This window comes from Primulina eburnea, chromosome 5 (genome assembly GCF_022965805.1).
Source record: "Primulina eburnea isolate SZY01 chromosome 5, ASM2296580v1, whole genome shotgun sequence".
Lineage (NCBI taxonomy): Eukaryota > Viridiplantae > Streptophyta > Magnoliopsida > Lamiales > Gesneriaceae > Primulina > Primulina eburnea.
The window spans coordinates 2,136,711-2,154,168 of record NC_133105.1 but is presented as its reverse complement, the minus strand read 5'-3'; the positions used below and the strand labels follow the sequence as shown (position 1 = coordinate 2,154,168).

Here is a 17,458-nt window from a genome sequence, read left to right as displayed (position 1 = left end):
ATAAATGAATTCATTATGTATTTTTTTTAAATCTGTGTATTGAAATACAAACGAGTATGCTACATTTAATTTAAAATAAAAAACAAACACACACAGAGCAAGGTTTTAAAAATTATATTGCAATTATTCATGTAAATTAAACCGATTAAAATGGTTTTTATATAATGTTAAATATTTGGGTTAATGCTCAAAGCCATCCCGGAAACACGACTCCGAGTGTCACTCCAAATGGGCCTTATTGCTTTTTTAAAAAAAAATTAAATATCCAGAGTTTGGGCTTCCGTTTTCATGATTCATCAACACTCCACATTTTAATGCAGTCTCCCAAACAAACTCCAAATCCCGACCCAGCCCATATATACTGTTACTATTCTTTTTAGGCATTGTTTGTTACATGAGATAAGAGTGAGATTGATAAATAATATCACTTATCTCACTTTTGATATCTTTTTAAAAAGACTCATGATAATATCTTGTGCCCTTGATAAATAAATTTTGAAAAGGATTAAACATCCTTTGTAAGATATGTGATAATTTTAATGTAATGATAAAATATATTACAAATAACTTAATTATTCTCAATTTAAATGCATTTAAGTTAATGTTAAATTTTTATTAAATACATACATATATACAAATCTATAGATACATATATATACACACACAAATATATATATACACACATGTATATGTGTGTGTATATGCAATTACAAGATCTTAATAACAATGAAATATAAGTTTTTTGTAATAGGGTTAATTTTGTCATTATAATTCAATATATAAATTTAGAGTGGGTCTCATGTGAGACAGTCTCACAGATCTTAATTTGTGAGACGGGTCAACCCTACTCATATTCACAATAAAAAATAATACTCTTAGCATAAAAAGTAATAATTTTTCATGGATGACCCAGATAAGAGATCCGTCTCACAAATATTATCCGTGAGACCGTCTCACACAAGTTTTTGCCATAAATTTAATCACTCTTGTTAAAATCATACCAAACATTCAACATATTATCTTATCATTATATATATCTCTTACTTATCATATCCTATATACCAAATTGTACCCAATCAACTAGCATAGCGTATAAAATCATAAACATTAATCAATTAACGTGTGATACTTGCCAAACAAGTGAAAGCTTGGGGAAAAAAAAAACTGAGGTTGCATTTATCGTTTATATCCAGCACAACTACATCTTGTACTATTTATTTTTGTTATCTTCATCGACTCTTGCTTTTAACTTTTGTTAATCTCTGTCGACCCACTCATACTCGTCATCGCTGACCCAAACACCGAAAAATCATTTAGCTCACTAGACAGATTCAAGATATAGCATCAACATTCTGAAATTAACACTTAAATTAATAACCAGGCATGGCGACAAATCATTAGAATAAATAAATAGAGTAAAGAAATAAAATTACTTAAAAAGAATTATTGTTTTCAAATAGATCCAATAATAACCAATGGCATGAACAGTGATAATTAAGTATGGATAAGGAGGAGGAGAAATCAGAGCACCCCGATTAGAAAATGTCTCGTCGAACTTATCTATTTATCCTACGTGGCCTCAAAAAATTTGTCCAAACGGAAATTCAAAAATAGGTCCCTATCCCCCTCCCCCCGGCCGTTATCCTCTTTCATAAAACAGACAACAACAATAATATTATTATATCAACCCAATCAATGGTCCATGTATCGAGCTGTCCATCTTTAGTCTAAATTTTATTCTTTTGATATTGCTCCAACTCACCAAATAAAACCATGAATGAAAACAATAAATTTTCTGACCATGTAAAAACTTGTATGAGACGATCTTACGAGTCGTATTTTGTGAGACATGTCTTTTATTTGGGTTATCTATGAAAAAATATTATTTTTTATGCTAAGAGTATTGTTTTATTGTGAATATCGATAGGTTTGACATGTCTCATAAGAGACCTACTCTACTGATCAAACATGGAACATTGTTCATAATAGGTTTTACGAGATCATGAATAATATAACGAAAAAAAATTGAAAAATAATGATAACATATTTATTCATAATTTTTGTCATTATAAAACTCGAGGATTCGTCGATAGAGTTTATTTTATGTAATATATACATCAGTAATTCATTATTTTGCCAGTAACTCCCGGCAACGATGACAAACAAGGTTAAGATCATAACATTTATTTCAACTTTATTGTTTTATTTTCAATTGATATTTATTGTAATATTATATTTATACAGCCTAAGGCTCTCTAAGCCCCCTTCCTCCTTCAATCGTTTCTCATCCAATGCGGGCCCATCCGATATTAATATCTCTTGAACATGCAGAGAGTTTATCACCTTTGGATGAAGGATGATCGGGGGAATAACTCCTAGGATGTGTTTGGTTGAGTTGATTAAATAAGTATAGATTAATAGTCAAATATTTATCGTTAAAATTTTAAGTTGTTTTAATAATCATTTTGACCCGGTTTAAGATCCAATTTTATGGATAACTATTTGATTAATAAAATTAGATCTTAAACCGTGTCAAAATGATTATTAAAACATCTTAAAATTTTAACGATAAATATTTGACTATTAATCTATCCTTATTTAATCCACTCAACCAAACACACCCCTAGTATATTTTTTTACGTCGAATTCCGTATTTCTCTTTCGAAAGCATAGATCCAAGACATTGACTTGTTGGATAGCTCCTGCTATATAATAAATCGCAAAACTCGTATAAGATTGTTTCACAGAATAATTATGAGATAAATTTTCATTCCAATTCATAAAAATATATAGTTTTTAAGTCAATAATATTATTTTTTTAACGGAGAATAGATCGAGTTAGACTAGCAATATTGTAATAAATATTCACTATATTATTATCACGAATTACCTCTTATCCAAAATATTGGCCCCGCCACATGCATTAGCATTACCTTCTCCGTCTCCCCAGAAGATGCTTCTTCTAGTCATTTCTGTCCATTTTTTAAAATCATATTTCTGTCCATTTCTTGATTATTCATTTTATCAATTTCTCAGCCTTTGATTGTCAATTTAATTAACTTTAAAAAAAAAGGTCCATACATGCATGTACACGTATTCCATTATATCTCGGTTTTTTTCTCTGGCTTTTTAATTTTTAAAAATATTGTGTGACATATCTTAAAATTTTAAATAATAACAATAATTTTCATTATCCTAATCCCAATTTTAGAAATTGTATAATTATTAGTATTTATTACTCGTATTATGATTGTGGATAATATATAGATTTGGTTTTTTCCTTTTTATATATTATTTTGTTAAATTCTCAATTACAATATGACTCTTTATTAATTTTTAAAACTATAATCTTATCATTGTTTGAATATAAATTAATTAATTTAAAAAATTCTAAAAGCATGTAATGTGTGCTGGGATATATTGGTTTAAATTGATCTTACTGATTTTTTTGTGAATATTTTAACTCTAATTATATTTACAATAAAAAAATTATATTTTCATCATAAAAAATAATTTTTTTTGATAACGTAAATAAAATATGAATATCACAAAATTGATCGAGTTTTTGTGTAGTTACAAAGCGGGAACTTTTATTGAATGTTGAATTTAAATTATCGAGTGTCGAGAGTTGTAGCATGTTGAATCAATAATTTGATTGTTTCACTTTTATGGAAACCATGTCACATCACAGTGTAAAAATTTGACAAAGTCGTCTCGTTTACAACTATATTTATCTTCATCGTCACCCCACCTGTGATTTATAATTTTTTTTAATTTTAAAAAAAATTACAAAAAGATGAACTTGACACATCGTCATCAATAAATTAATTTTCTAATTTGTGAAAGAATTAACTTGAAATCCAAATACTTTCAAGAATTAAATAAAATCTAAATTAAAATACTGTTTCCATTCACTTTACAAATTATTCCAAATATTTTTAAACGTATTAAAAATAGAATAATGTATTTTATTCAACATATTGCTTGAGTATAAGAATATTCTATTTTTTGTTCAAATTGAATAAAATATTTTGATCACGTTAGTGATAGGGTGAAAATTGATGTACTTACATCATCACTATCAGAAATAAGGTTCTGCTTCATTTTTATAACACATACGAATCAATTTGACAAACCAATTTAATTTTATTTTATCGGGTTTGATGTATTTCTTTGTTTCGATAAATAAAATAAAATATTTAAATTGTTATGAATAGCTAGTTGCGATTCAAATGACTGGACTTTATTTTAGTAAATTCCGTGTAGAAGCTGAGAAACAGTTAAAATAAGTTACTGTAAGACATAGTTTGGTACACATGATAGGATAAATATATGATATATAATATAAGGATAAGTTAAAGATAAATAAGATGTAGGATATTATATTTAATGTTTTGTATGATTTTAATAAGAGTGATTAAATTTATATATTAGTTTATAATAACAAAATTAACCTTATCATAATAAATTTTATAATTTCAACGTTGTTGCTTGAGTTCATATTTTTTATTTGTCTATACGCCGATAGTGCTTGCATGATTTATTTATTTTTACCTAATTTTATATATTATATAATATGATAATTGATCCCTTGATTTTGTGAGTCAAGTCAAATATCAATTTTTAATGTTAATCGGGTGATATTAATAATTTTATTAAGATTTATAAAAATTATTTATATAATTATCTTGAATTCATTTATATAATTATCATATTATATAATATATAAAAATATTTATTTGATTTTAATTTCTACCTACTAGCATATATTTATAAATATCAATTATAAATTGAGGGTAATTAAATCATTTGTAGTGTATTTTATCCTTAAATAAAAAATATCACACCTAATAGAAGAGATATTTTCAGTAAATTCCGTGTAGAAGCTGAGAAACAGTTAAAATAAGTTACTCCAAACACTTACGGAGTGTTTGGTTTGTAAGATTAGGTGGGTTTATTTTTTTTGACCCACCTATCACCCGTTTGGTTCGCGTGATTATTTAACCAAGTCAATCCCTTGTACGAATTATTAGGTTATATTAGGTAGGTTAAAATAATACATCCTCACCCCTAAGGATTATTTATCTCACTCTTAATCCATCTTATTTTTCCAATTTTACCCTTCTCCTAAATTCAAACTCACCACCACTTCCCTCCACCGACCGCCCACCGACCACCGTCGACCGCCGCCGCCGCCGTCGACCGCCGACCGCCGCCGCTCACGCCGACACCCGCCGCCGACCGTCGCCGCTAACGCCGACCCCCGCCGCTGCCGCCGACCGTCGCCGCTAACGCCGATTCCGGCCGGTCACCTCCGGCTGCCGCTTCCGGCCAACGGCGGATGCCGCCGGAACACCGCCGGCCGTCGGAGCACCTCTGTTGTCGGAGTAAAGAAAAAAAATTTAAAGAAATGAACAATTTCGTCATTTCATCAAAAAATTCAAAATTATCCCACACTTAAAAATCATATAAAACATAATACTATTTTACGTCATATATTATATTTCTATCACAATCATTTTTTTATCATTTACATACTAATCATTAGTTTATCATATCCTTCCAACCAAACGTAACCTTAGAGTTTTCAGCACATCTCTTTCGGATTGGGTAAGACAATAAAGTGTAACACAATAAAATTATATGTAGTAGAAGAATTTATTTGTAGTGTAACACAATAAAATTATATAAGTAGTAACGAGGTGTCATAGAATCTTTTTATATAATAACACGATATATATATCTATATTATATATGTAGTAGAAGAATTTATTTGTTCAAAATTTTTGACAGTGGTCAATTAGTTTGAACTTTAAAAATGTGAAAAATCCAATATTAACAGAATGTGAAATTTAGTTTTGTAAGTTCAAGAAATGTACAGAATTATATCGTTTAAAAGACATTAAAAATAGTTAAAAACATTGACTAATTTTTTTAAAAAAATTAGTCAATGAAATAAAATATCCCTAAGCAATTGGAACTATATATTTCGAAAGTCAATTCTCTTTCTTAATGATTTTAAAATGAGTTTTAATTAAATATTGCCTAATGTCTGGTATTTGGTATATGATGAGATAGATGCTGATCTATACGAAAATATCTCGTTTATTGGATAATTTGTCTTTTTATATTTTTTAGAGAAGTAAAGTTAAATTTAATAAATATTAGAAAAATGAATGTAAAAGTCATAAGAAAAGAACGAAGAAAGGAAAATGGAAGTGTTAATAAAATATAAACAATAATATTAGACATATCATATATGTAAATAAAATAATTATGTGGAGCTTTGGACTAATGAATGAGTGCCACGTTTACGGAGGTCAGGGCAAGTTGAATGCCTTATCTCCATCCCATGTACTAAATAAAATATAAACAATAATATTAGACATATCATATATGTAAATAAAATAATTATGTGGAGCTTTGGACTAATGAATGAGTGCCACGTTTACGGAGGTCAGGGCAAGTTGAATGCCTTATCTCCATCCCATGTACTATAAATCCCACCATTTGCTTTCATCCGCTTCAATCTGTTACCCAAGTGATCATCACTTGATTATCAACCAAATTTAATTCAATTTCACCATGACCTGCGGAAAATATGAAGCCGCCGAGTTGATACCCGGTTTGCCTGAAGAGCTTGCGCTCGAATGTTTGTCTCGGTTGCACTTCTCAGTTCACCGAGTCTCCTCCCAAGTTTGCAAGCTCTGGCGTGAGCTCATTCAGAGCAAGGATTTCTATTACCACAGGAAGAAATATGGGTTTACGCACAAGGTGGCGTGTTTGGTTCAAGCGCTTCCCGCTGAATCCGGGTCAAAACCGGCTAATCAACCCAGGTACGCTATTTCCCTGTTCGACTCGTTTAGTCGGAGCTGGGACAGACTCGAGCAGGTCCCCAAGTACCCAGATGGGCTGCCGATGTTCTGTCAAATAACCAGCACCGAGGGTAAGGTTGTTGTGATGGGTGGACTGGACCCATCGAGTTGGGAGCCCGTGAAGGACGTGTTTATCTACGATTTCACGACCCGGGAGTGGAGTAAGTGTGCGGACATGCCGTCGGTTCGGTCTTTTTTCGCCGCGGCCGGCTTGGAGGGTAAGGTGATAGTTGCGGGAGGGCACGACGCGAGCAAAAACGCGTCGAATTCAGCGTGGGTTTTCGATATAAAGCAGAACGAGTGGAGCGAGTTGCCGGGGATGAACCAAAGGCGGGACGAGTGCGAAGGGATCGTGATCGGGTCGGAGTTCTGGGTCGTTAGCGGCTACGACACCGAGTCGCAAGGGAATTTCAAGAGTAGCGCTGAGATTTACGATGTGAGAAGCGGCGGCGATTGGGTGGTAGTGGAGGATGCGTGGCGTGTGCGCGAGTGCCCCAGGTCGTGTGTCGGCGAGAACAAGAAGGAATTGTTACGTTGGGGGGCGACTCAGCCGACTGTGCGCGTGGGTTCTTGTGGAGTGGACCTCGGGAATTGTAGCCTACTCACCGGCTCAGCTTATCAGGGTGCCCCACATAACTTCTATCTATTGGATTATAATAATAACAAAAACAATAATATCATATCCGATGAGAAATTTTGTGGATTTGTGCAATCTGGATGCGCCGTTGAAATATAACAGCCAGAGAGTTTATATATTGGAAAATATCCAAAATTTTAAAATTTGGTATTATTGTAATTAGTAAGTGCCTACATATATAATATGGTGTATTTGTGTACATAAATTATTATGCATGCAATGAAATGGAAAGCCTCGTCCTTTCCTTCGCTTTTCTCGGTGCAACAATGACATGTTATGACTCTACCTGAGTGGACGGACATGTGCGTGGATTCTTATGGTTTGATTGATAGAAATTAGGACTGCTAATTCCAATCTGATACCATAGGTATTTTTTTTTAAAAGAAAATAATTAACGAGTTTTGATGGAATTGTCGACGAATTTAAAGGGTTTTCAAATCTTCTCTTAAAATAAATCTTTGGCCGGATAAAACTTGGAAGGAAACAAAAAGATAAATGTAGCGTCTATGAACCAAAGCCGTGTCTTCTCCACATAGACTAGCTTACACCATATCTTTGGTCGAATAAAACTTAGAAGGAAACAAAAAGACAGATGTAGCTTCTATGAACCAAAACCATACCGTGGCACTATTAGAAATGCTACAACAGCAAATCTCTTCATTCGAAATGGAGGAACAGAGTAAATGGTTCCAAGGAAAAGACTCAAGACAATATAGAGAAGTTATGAAAGGCCAATGTTCAATCCATCCATTAGAACACCAACAAACGCTAGGGACAGCACCAAGAACCACGCAGATTTTACTGAAAGATCTCCTGCAGCTATACGTAAGAAAGGTCTGTTCACCCTGCAATTCAAGCCAATAATTTGCAAAATCATGACACAAACAGGAGAGTCGATTGACAAAGCTTTACAAAAAAAATTTAAAATATTAAAGTGTTCATGCTCCGTCTCTTGAATTTGTTGAGGTGGGAACCCCTGCAGCTTCGTCTAGAACTGGGAGTTCAGTTGTCTAGGAAGACTCGCCCTAACCATTATAGTGACACCACCCCCAAATCTAGCTGTGTTGGAACATGCAAGGATGCTGTCACTGGTCTTAATTTATGCAGTAACTGGAAAAGTACAACATGTAAATCTATCATGGGGAGTAGAAGGTTCAAGTACACGACGTACAACTTCTCTCACCTTCTAGACTACTATTGGATTTTAACTTGAATTGAATATATTGCTAGCAAAAATAAATAAATACGATGGTCGAAAAACATCCACCCCGCGTATTCATCACATATTCTATCAAATATCCACTCACACTTGGGTGGATCGCGCGTATCTAACTGGCTTGCTCTGCGAACCCAGCTGCTCATGAAGATGCTACCAAAAGAGGGATGATCATTACCCCTTAGATGAGATCTCTCATAGCGTTTTTCGAATAATAAAAGAATTTATTTTCTTTTACTTCCATGACTAAGTTCGTGGTAGTATGGAAGAATTTCATTAGAGAATTGACCGCCTAAGCCGAGCTCACTCCCCTCGCTTTCTGGGCTCAAAATAGTCTTTCCTCGTCAAATCCTTCCATATCCGGATTCCAATCCAAAATATGCATTTAAACATCGCAATAGATTTCTTAATTCGTGGGAGAGAGGAGGAGGGTTTGGTTTAAATGATCAAATTTTTATTTTTATTTTCAAATAAGATATTTTAGCTATTTTTAAAAATGATTTAAATTCTCTAAAATACCTACAATAAATAGATAAACGCCTTATACAAATATCAAACAGACTAATATTATAAAATATAATAATGACAATAAAAATTTGACGTCAAACATTATAAAATGTCATAATAAAATAGTTTATCAGTATCAAATTAAAAAGAAAAAAATGTTCACCAATATAATCCTATCACACTTTAAAATGAGATAAATTTAATTTCTACGTTCATCCAACTCCAGTTCTCGGTAAAACTCACATCCAATATCCATTGCTTAAGTTTTTCATTCTAATCCAAAACTTCATGAAATTAATCGATACTAATGAAGTTTGAACGGTTTAATTGAAATATTTTTGGGCCAATGAAATAGGATCAATTTAAGTGATTGGAAAATCTCGAAGCTATAAAAGAACATCATCAATTATGGTACGAACATTTATGCATGTAATTCGATTTAACGCGTGTTCTTGAGTTTGTCAAGGGTTACTAAACTAGGTTCTGGTCCGGGCCATTATCAGCCAAGGCTAAAAGAGCAAGGCCCAACAAAGTGCAACGGATATGCTAGGCTGGCCCAGTATTATAGTAGCACAACTTGTGCGAGCCCATATGAGAACGACTGTTCAAACAACCATGAGTTTCCATCAGTTTTGAATGGAAAAAACATTCAATCAACTCCCCAAGCATACCACAATGCTCGAGCTACAATATACACACTATACAAACATAATTAAATGAAATGATGGATCAATTATATATAAGAAGAAAGGCTGGAGAGTGTGGTTGCAGAGGATGTTCTTGGTGAAGAAGATGACTGCTTTAGCACCACAATTGGTAAGCTGCTGTTCTTTCTCCTTTCTTGCTCTTTGATTAGCTCTCCTGCCAACATCTCCATTCTCTCCAAATTTGTATGCTCCACCGATCTTTTCCCTTTGAATAACACGGATTCCACATTTCTCTGTCCCAATATTTGGTCCGCCATTAACTCCATGTTTCTTCTGTTTTTCTTGTTCTTTTCTATATTAAATGCTGTCCCATTTCCCTGCAAAACCCCCCCCACAAAAAAAATATCAACCACGTATTCATGTATTTAATTATTTTCTATCCATATGGTCCGAGCTTTAATTCGAATTAAGGCACGAAATTATTAAATGGGTAATAATTAATACCTGGATACGAATATAGTTACTGCAACTCGTTGATTTTGACCGAGAAAATGCCATGGACACAGCTTGATCAACCTGCATGACAAAAATAAAAGGACGTAATTAGCCAACAACTTCGTTAGTTGAGCCCCATTGAATTGCAAATTTCAATTATTTGAAGTACCAGTATAATTAAATATATGTACCATGTCGGCAGCTCCATCTCCGGCAATTTTAACGTATGCCGCCATGTACGAAGGCGATGAACTTGTATAATCTGAACTACATTCGCCATTCCCCAATGACACCACCAACAAATCTTCCACTCCTTTACACACAGGGAATTCTTGCTTGTTATTCAGAACGTGGGTTATAGCCGCCGCCGTGGGGTTGCTCATTCCCACTCCACCACCCACCGCCGCCATCTTCGTTCTCCCGTCCGTTGAATTCACCTCCACCACATGACCAGCCACCGTGGCCCTACACACAGCAGACATACTGAAATTGCAGCCGTCCATCTCAAACGCGTCAGCACGTGAGAACAAGAACGGCGCCCCGGTTGTGAGATCGTAACACGGGATCAGAACCGGCTTCAGTGTATCCTTGAGAGACAGATCCCCGAACACTTTGTGGAAAAGAAACTTATCAGACTTCTCAGACCGGAAAAATCGCCGGTAAACTCCTCCCGGCGGGGATTTCCGTACATTATCGACCATGAATCTGAGGGATTCCTCGGATGTGAGCAAAGGAGAACCGTCTTTCCCGCGCGTAAAAAGCAGACTTCCGAGGACTCCTCCAGAGCCCGAGCCCGCGACCACGTCGAAATAATCTGCTATTTTAGCATTCGGGTCACCGGATTTTCTTTTCAAAAAGGCTTCCAGATGGACCAAAGCCTTGGCGGCGAGGATGCCGTCGGTGGACCCTCCTGCGTCTATGCTAAGGATCCTAACTTTACCATTTGCGACTTGTGGCACCAGGGAATACGGATGCTTAGCTTCATGTTGGTAGCCGAAGAGGAACTTGTTTTCGAGTATGGAGAAGATCTGGTTGGTGAGCTTATCAACATCCATGTTGGAGTGATTTAGTGATGCCGCCATTGAATAGGGATGAAAACAAAACAACAGCAGAAGATTCTTTGGACAAAATTAACGAGCAGGTAAAGAGAATGAATGGATGTAAAAATGGCGGTGTAGAGCAGATATATATATAGGCCTTTGACATGTATACGACAAGAAACCGAGGAGGAGGGAGGGAGGAGGTGCATACGTGCGCGCGTTTGTATTTTGAAACATTTTCCTACTCTTTATTATGTGTAATATTATTATGTATATATAATAATGTCGGCACCTTCCTCCCTTTGCTAAAACTTTTTTTCCCCTAGTTAGGGCGGGTAAATTTTTTAAAATAAAAAAAAAGGTTTCATTATTACGAGTACAAACCATAAAGTTGTTTATTCATGTCACTTTTCTCATTTTTATAAATTGGATTTTGAATCTGATTCTAATTCTGGATCATCAATCCTTTATTTCGTTTTCAATAGATAATAGAATCAAGATCCAATTCTTTTGGTCAAACTACATAATCAAGATTTATCAGCAACCATAAACTCCATCTTTGCATTTCGGTTACAAATATGATTTCAATGGTCAATCTCGTTTTTTCTCTTTTCGGTAAAGTAAATATTGCTATCAAATAATATCGGTATTGAAAAACATATAAAAATTTAGATATATAGCCTCAAAACATGAGTGAAATCCCTAAACTCAAGTTGATGCACTTTAACTAGTAAAAGAGGTGACATCTCAACGTAGAAACAAAGAATTATATGAACTTTATTTGACAAATTCTTCTTGGAGTTTATGGACATTCTGCGTTGTTGTATTATTTGATAAAATCAATCACATCACAAATCACATTAACTCAAGTATCACGAGAAATCGATATTAAATCAGTCGAGAATAAAAACAATTTCTCATAACCAAAATTAAATCATAGTGGACCCGACTCAAATGAACCAATAATCAATCTAGAGCTTTTTTGTTCGTTTGATCTTGATTTGGATAACCATTAATTACTTCCTTATTTTTCCCATGCCATATAAAATACGATTTTTTTAGGTGATTTAATATGTATTAATTAATAAATGAATACCGACATTTGGCCATATTATAAATCCAACTATGCATCAATTATTGAACACATACAACATAAATCGAAGCATTAATTTTAATTATTGATGTACGTGGCTACAATATGTAGAGTAGTCCCCTGCTACATGATTTCCTTGTAGCACCGCTAGCTCAACCAGTCAACCGATACGCGGTATTTTGGAATGTAACTTTAGCCAATAATTGTTGGATTAACGGTATGGATTTTTAGGCTCATGTACTTTCTACGTGAATGAATTGAAATTTGAAAATTGAGTTTGTCCCCGTTGAAATAATAAATTGGTATAGATAAGTTTATATTGTGTTACAAGTGTTATGGAAGTGTAACAAAATTTGGTCAAGATGCTCTCTCTCGTGCACACCAGCAAAAGGGGTGCAAATCATGTACTCGATTTTCTGTAGAAAAAGCCTTGACGTGTGTGCAAGCCTACGAGCGCCACCGGGGTGCGTCGAATGTCGGACCGATCAAGACAAATATCGCTCAGCTAGTCTATGACATCTTTTGTTATTTTTTTTTGGTTGAGACCTTTCATACGCCATTGAGACATTTCGCATGGCTTGACTGTTGATGCTTCGTATGCCCAACCTTTGGTGTTTTGTATGCCATCTTTATGACAACCCTTAGCCTTTCCTATAGCTTGTATAAGTATGTACTTTCGTATGGCTTGTTATTATTATCTTAGTTTACATTGAACAAAATTCGTTTGGAAACGTTTAGCAAGTGGTGCTCTCGTGATTTATATTATATAAGTCGATTAAAAGGCAAGCATATGTTTATAAAAAAATTCTGAATCAACGTCGTCAAATAGTGTTCGAGTTGATTGAGTGGATCAATTTTTGATCGATGATTATGAATTTGATTCCTCTTATCAAAAATTTTCGGATTCAATACTTGCCTAATATAATTTTCTTGGATAACGAAAATTTTTTCCCCAAAGTATTGGAGAAATATTTAAAAAAATGGAAGGGATATTTGTGGAGGGGACACCGAAAAATGAGGCAGTAGGTAAGACATCGAAAGAGAGAATTTAATTAGAATTGGCCCAAAACCAACCACACAACGATGCCCCCTCCAACCCCACACCCACACCAACACTAACCATTGTCGGGGCCATACATTTATAAATTGATTGAGGCCAACGCGGGATATTATATACATTTTTTCCCCAAATTCCTTTTTTTTTTTAAGACATAAATCAATCCAACCACTCTTTTGCTCATTAATAAATTGATTTTCCTTAATAATTATGTCTACGATTGAGCTTTAAGTAATTAGCAAAGGACAGGTTGTTAATTTTATACAAAACGACAATTAATTTGTGCTATGATGGTGGATAGGAAGGAATATTAACACAATTTTTAACCACTCTCAATTGTCTTTTAGTCACTCTAAGTATTGTTAAGATAATAATATAATAATACCCTCATTCTTATTCAACTCGAAGCATCTCAATTTTTTGACGAGTGTTAGTAATTTTGTATTTATTTATTGTTTCCCAAATCCAAATCATGACATGCGATTTAATGTTTATTTGTTAAGTAATTTGTGCCAAAGTGCGTGTTAAGTTTCTTGTCTTCTCAAATTTGATCGGTCAAACGTGGGAGGGATCCGAAGCAATATTTCACAAAACTACAACAGACCGACAATGTAATAACCGCGAAAGTTCTGTTATATTATATATGGTCGTAGTTGTTCTGATGATAATACTAATTTTTTGTTGATATTGCTAACTTTATTTACAACACTGCTAAAGGTAGCACCGACACTTGATTTTTAAGTGAATATGAATGTTATCTGCTATGTATCAATATGTGAAAATGGTCCCTTTTTTTTTTGGCGTGTTTGACGCACTGTGGCAGCCTATTTTGTGCAGTGGTCGTCTTCATCCCCTCAACTTTTGAAACTTCATATTCCGATTGATAAATTTTGATATGATGTTGAAGATGTGTATCATAAAATTGATCCGTGTAACGTAAGTTTTTGAGAAAACATAATTCCGAACATGGACCGTTAGTTTTTTGAAATACATATATATTGATTAAATGTCTAGTTGTTGAGATCTCCGGTTCCGGAGCACTCCCCCTCCTTCCTTATCTTTGGGAGGTAGCTTTGTTCCTCCCACCGTTTTTGTACTCTTGATCATCCAACTATGTAATACCTCAATGGTATCAACTGTTGAGAGAGCATGGTTGTTAATGCCTGGAGAGCATCAGGCTAAATCGATACCCAACTCATTCTTTCAGCTATATATCCGCCTTAATCTCACACGGCCCAACTTTTTCCTACGTATGAAATAGGAATGGGGAATCTCTAAAGTCCCACCAAAATAACAAAATTTTGACGCTAAACAATAAGAGGGTTGGCGAAGAGAGCAAGTTTGAATGTGTGGCGCATTCAAATTCCTAGTCGAACGCACGCTGTCAACATTTGGCCGTTTCTTAGCCCAATCATAGTGTATACTATACGCATGTATCTATCTTTTGTGCATTGAATATATTATATATATTTCCACACACGTACAGCCATTATATGAATGAGTTGGGACACGAAGTCAACTACATTTTCATAGTCTTCGTTCATCTTCCATTCACAATTATCCTTTTCTTGTCCGAAAACTTTCAACTCTAATAATGCGACCGATTCAACGATGCATGAATTCTATTCTTTTATTTTTATGGAGCTGGCAGAGGGTAGGATATAAACAATAATATTTAGAATACAATAATTTTAAATTTAAGGATATCTAATAGAACATGATTGTTTTTATCAGAATACATGAACAAAATGGAGCTTCAAATCACGGGTTATTTGCACAATAACACCTAATCTCACCTTTTCAAATTATAAACAACACCACCATCTAGTCTTGACCTTAATTTTTCTGCAAAATTACAAAAACATCCCAACGTATCTTTAAATTTGGATTTTACTAACCAACAGAATACTGTCGAAGAAAAAACTTACACCATACGAATCAAAAGACATCAAATCTCGTCTGATAGATCAATACATAAACACTCGTAGCAGAGTCATATAAGTTGATACAGAAAAATCAGAACCAGGATTCCAAACACTTGTGCCTGTCACCATTCAATTGCGCATGATGTTGAAATATACTAAATACCCTGAGATCGAAGTAAGCAGACAGTCTAGAATCACCCTCTGCCCCTGAAACCACCACCACCACCACGACCTCTAAAACCTCCTCTACCTCCTCTTGGAGCACCTCTTCCACGAAATCCACCCCCACCACCACGTCCACCACCTCTTCCACGAAATCCACCACCTCCACGAAATCCACCTCTACCTGCTTGTGGTTGTCCCCTGCAAAAATAGTACAACATCCAGTTACACTTTGAGTACACCAACCACCCAACCAATCTCAGAAGGAGATGACACACTATGAGCAGCTAGGACAACTCAAGGAAACAATATCCATGTATCGGGAAACATTATCAAGCCCCAATTTATTTTAATCACTCTTATTCCAAAAAAAAAAGTACATTGTTTTATGATTTAACAGTTGCTGAGTGTTGTTGGGAAATCACTCATTTGAAATAAGTGCACAAACAATCCTAGCATAAGCCCAGGACCAAAGATTATCCACATAATCTACTTGAATAGCACATTGAAACAAAAGTTCCCAAGATAAAATTGACTAAACAACAATTCATAAAGTCCGTTCACATAATCGACCAAGGGAAGGCTCTGGATATATGATCATTCACTGATCGACCGGAATAATAATACAGAAAAAACAGAAGTCACAAAAGACCAAGCATTTCATAAAGCTGGTTTATTTATAAAACTTAGAATGTAGATGTCCAAGGAAAGACAGGAGCAAGATAATAGACAAGTTTTCAGTAAACCAAACTAGGTTCAAACTCTGGCACATCCACATTTAATCACAAGAATCAAATTTCATTAACATTTCAGCTCTGAAGGCTCTAATTACAGATATGAGATATACCAAAGATGAACTATCTTACACATATTCAATTTACCACACAATTAAGCAAAAAGAATGGATCTTGGGCAGTGGCAATTCCCTGAGGTGATTTCCTAGAGAAGACCAAATCTACAATAAATTTAATTTAAGAACATAAAACATATGAAAAAAGTTCATACTTTGGTTGAGATAGAAATCTCGAGAGTGGCAAGAGCTTTGCAGGGTCTATGAAGAACTTATCACCCGCAGAATAAGAAGTCGCCACAATACCTTCCATCATCTTAATGGAAAAATACTACAAACAAATGGCACATGATGTAAGAAAATATTAAGCAATATAAGCTCGAAAACCAATCGCATAATATCATCACACATATTACAATTAGAACAGGTGACTCACAGATTCATTAATGGGGCCGAAAATTTCATCCACTTTACCAATCTGTGTTTTGTTGTGCAGGTAGATAGGTGCATTGAAGTAAGGTATTTTCTCATTTGTAAGCTTCGTCACCGCCTCTCCTTCACAAGCAAGAACGAATGTAGAAACCTCTGCGCACAAACCCACCATTCATCAAACACTATAGCAGTTAAAATTACCTCAATAAACTCCATAAAGAGGACACACGTGCGTCGAGCTAGAGAACAGACCAATAACTTCTGAAGGAGGGCCTTCATCGCGAGGAGGGGCGCGACCTCCACGGGCTCCAAATCTGCCACCTCTACTGCCGCGTCCTCCGTCTCTGCCGCCCCAGCCGCCTCCTCCGCCGCGTCCCCTGGGAGGTCTCATGATCCACACTAACGATCTGCAACTAGAGCAGGTCTTCTACACCCTGTATTATGTTATATTCAACTAAATGGCCATAACACAACGGTTTTCGACCAAGTTGCTCTAGTAGGGTTTAGGGTTTTCAGATTGGGCCGGAAATGATGATATTGGGCCTATTGGACAGGCTATTCCAACTCAACTAAATTACCCAG

The 17,458-nt window shown here is 35.0% G+C and overlaps 3 protein-coding genes across 4 annotated transcripts; 1 reads left to right on the top strand and 2 right to left on the bottom strand.

Moving 5' to 3' along the window:
- The first annotated feature begins 6,514 nt into the window (after positions 1 to 6,514).
- On the top strand, positions 6,515 to 7,765 carry LOC140832200 (F-box/kelch-repeat protein At1g15670-like). Its single transcript, XM_073196082.1, has one exon. It carries the CDS (start codon positions 6,586 to 6,588, stop codon positions 7,609 to 7,611), a length of 1,026 nt encoding a protein of 341 aa, XP_073052183.1. The 5' UTR covers positions 6,515 to 6,585; the 3' UTR covers positions 7,612 to 7,765.
- A 1,652-nt stretch (positions 7,766 to 9,417) lies between these two features.
- LOC140832199 (patatin-like protein 7) lies at positions 9,418 to 11,668 on the bottom strand. Of its 2 annotated transcripts, XR_012118084.1 has the most exons (4): positions 10,569 to 11,668; positions 10,387 to 10,458; positions 9,883 to 10,259; positions 9,418 to 9,621 (listed from the first exon to the last, which is right to left on the bottom strand). XR_012118084.1 is itself a non-coding variant. In XM_073196081.1 (3 exons), the coding sequence occupies exons 1-3, from the start codon at positions 11,457 to 11,459 to the stop codon at positions 9,969 to 9,971; spliced, it is 1,254 nt and encodes a 417-aa protein (XP_073052182.1). In that variant the 5' UTR covers positions 11,460 to 11,668; the 3' UTR covers positions 9,838 to 9,968. The 2 variants fall into 2 exon arrangements, 1 of the variants encoding a protein (XP_073052182.1); XM_073196081.1 differs by lacking the exon at positions 9,418 to 9,621 and having other exon boundaries at positions 9,838 to 10,259.
- Positions 11,669 to 15,420: 3,752 nt separating this feature from the next.
- On the bottom strand, positions 15,421 to 17,350 carry LOC140832198 (H/ACA ribonucleoprotein complex subunit 1-like protein 2). The gene is made up of 4 exons (XM_073196080.1): positions 17,129 to 17,350; positions 16,881 to 17,029; positions 16,660 to 16,775; positions 15,421 to 15,855 (listed from the first exon to the last, which is right to left on the bottom strand). The coding sequence occupies exons 1-4, from the start codon at positions 17,265 to 17,267 to the stop codon at positions 15,687 to 15,689; spliced, it is 573 nt and encodes a 190-aa protein (XP_073052181.1). The 5' UTR covers positions 17,268 to 17,350; the 3' UTR covers positions 15,421 to 15,686.
- Positions 17,351 to 17,458: the final 108 nt, after the last annotated feature.

Bases quoted from the DNA above. Each gene is read 5' to 3' on its own strand.
- LOC140832200 (XM_073196082.1), top strand. From the start codon at position 6,586: ATGACCTGCGGAAAATATGAAGCCGCCGAGTTGATACCCGGTTTGCCT.
- LOC140832199 (XM_073196081.1), bottom strand. From the start codon at position 11,459: ATGGCGGCATCACTAAATCACTCCAACATGGATGTTGATAAGCTCACC. The intron at 10,459-10,568 runs GTACATATATTT...TTTGTCATGCAG, and splicing joins GAGATGGAGCTGCCGACATG to GTTGATCAAGCTGTGTCCAT. The intron at 10,260-10,386 runs GTATTAATTATT...GGGGTTTTGCAG, and splicing joins GTAACTATATTCGTATCCAG to GGAAATGGGACAGCATTTAA.
- LOC140832198 (XM_073196080.1), bottom strand. From the start codon at position 17,267: ATGAGACCTCCCAGGGGACGCGGCGGAGGAGGCGGCTGGGGCGGCAGA. The intron at 17,030-17,128 runs GTCTGTTCTCTA...GTTTGTGCGCAG, and splicing joins CCCTCCTTCAGAAGTTATTG to AGGTTTCTACATTCGTTCTT. The intron at 15,856-16,659 runs GTATGAACTTTT...CTATTTTTGCAG, and splicing joins AGATTTCTATCTCAACCAAA to GGGACAACCACAAGCAGGTA.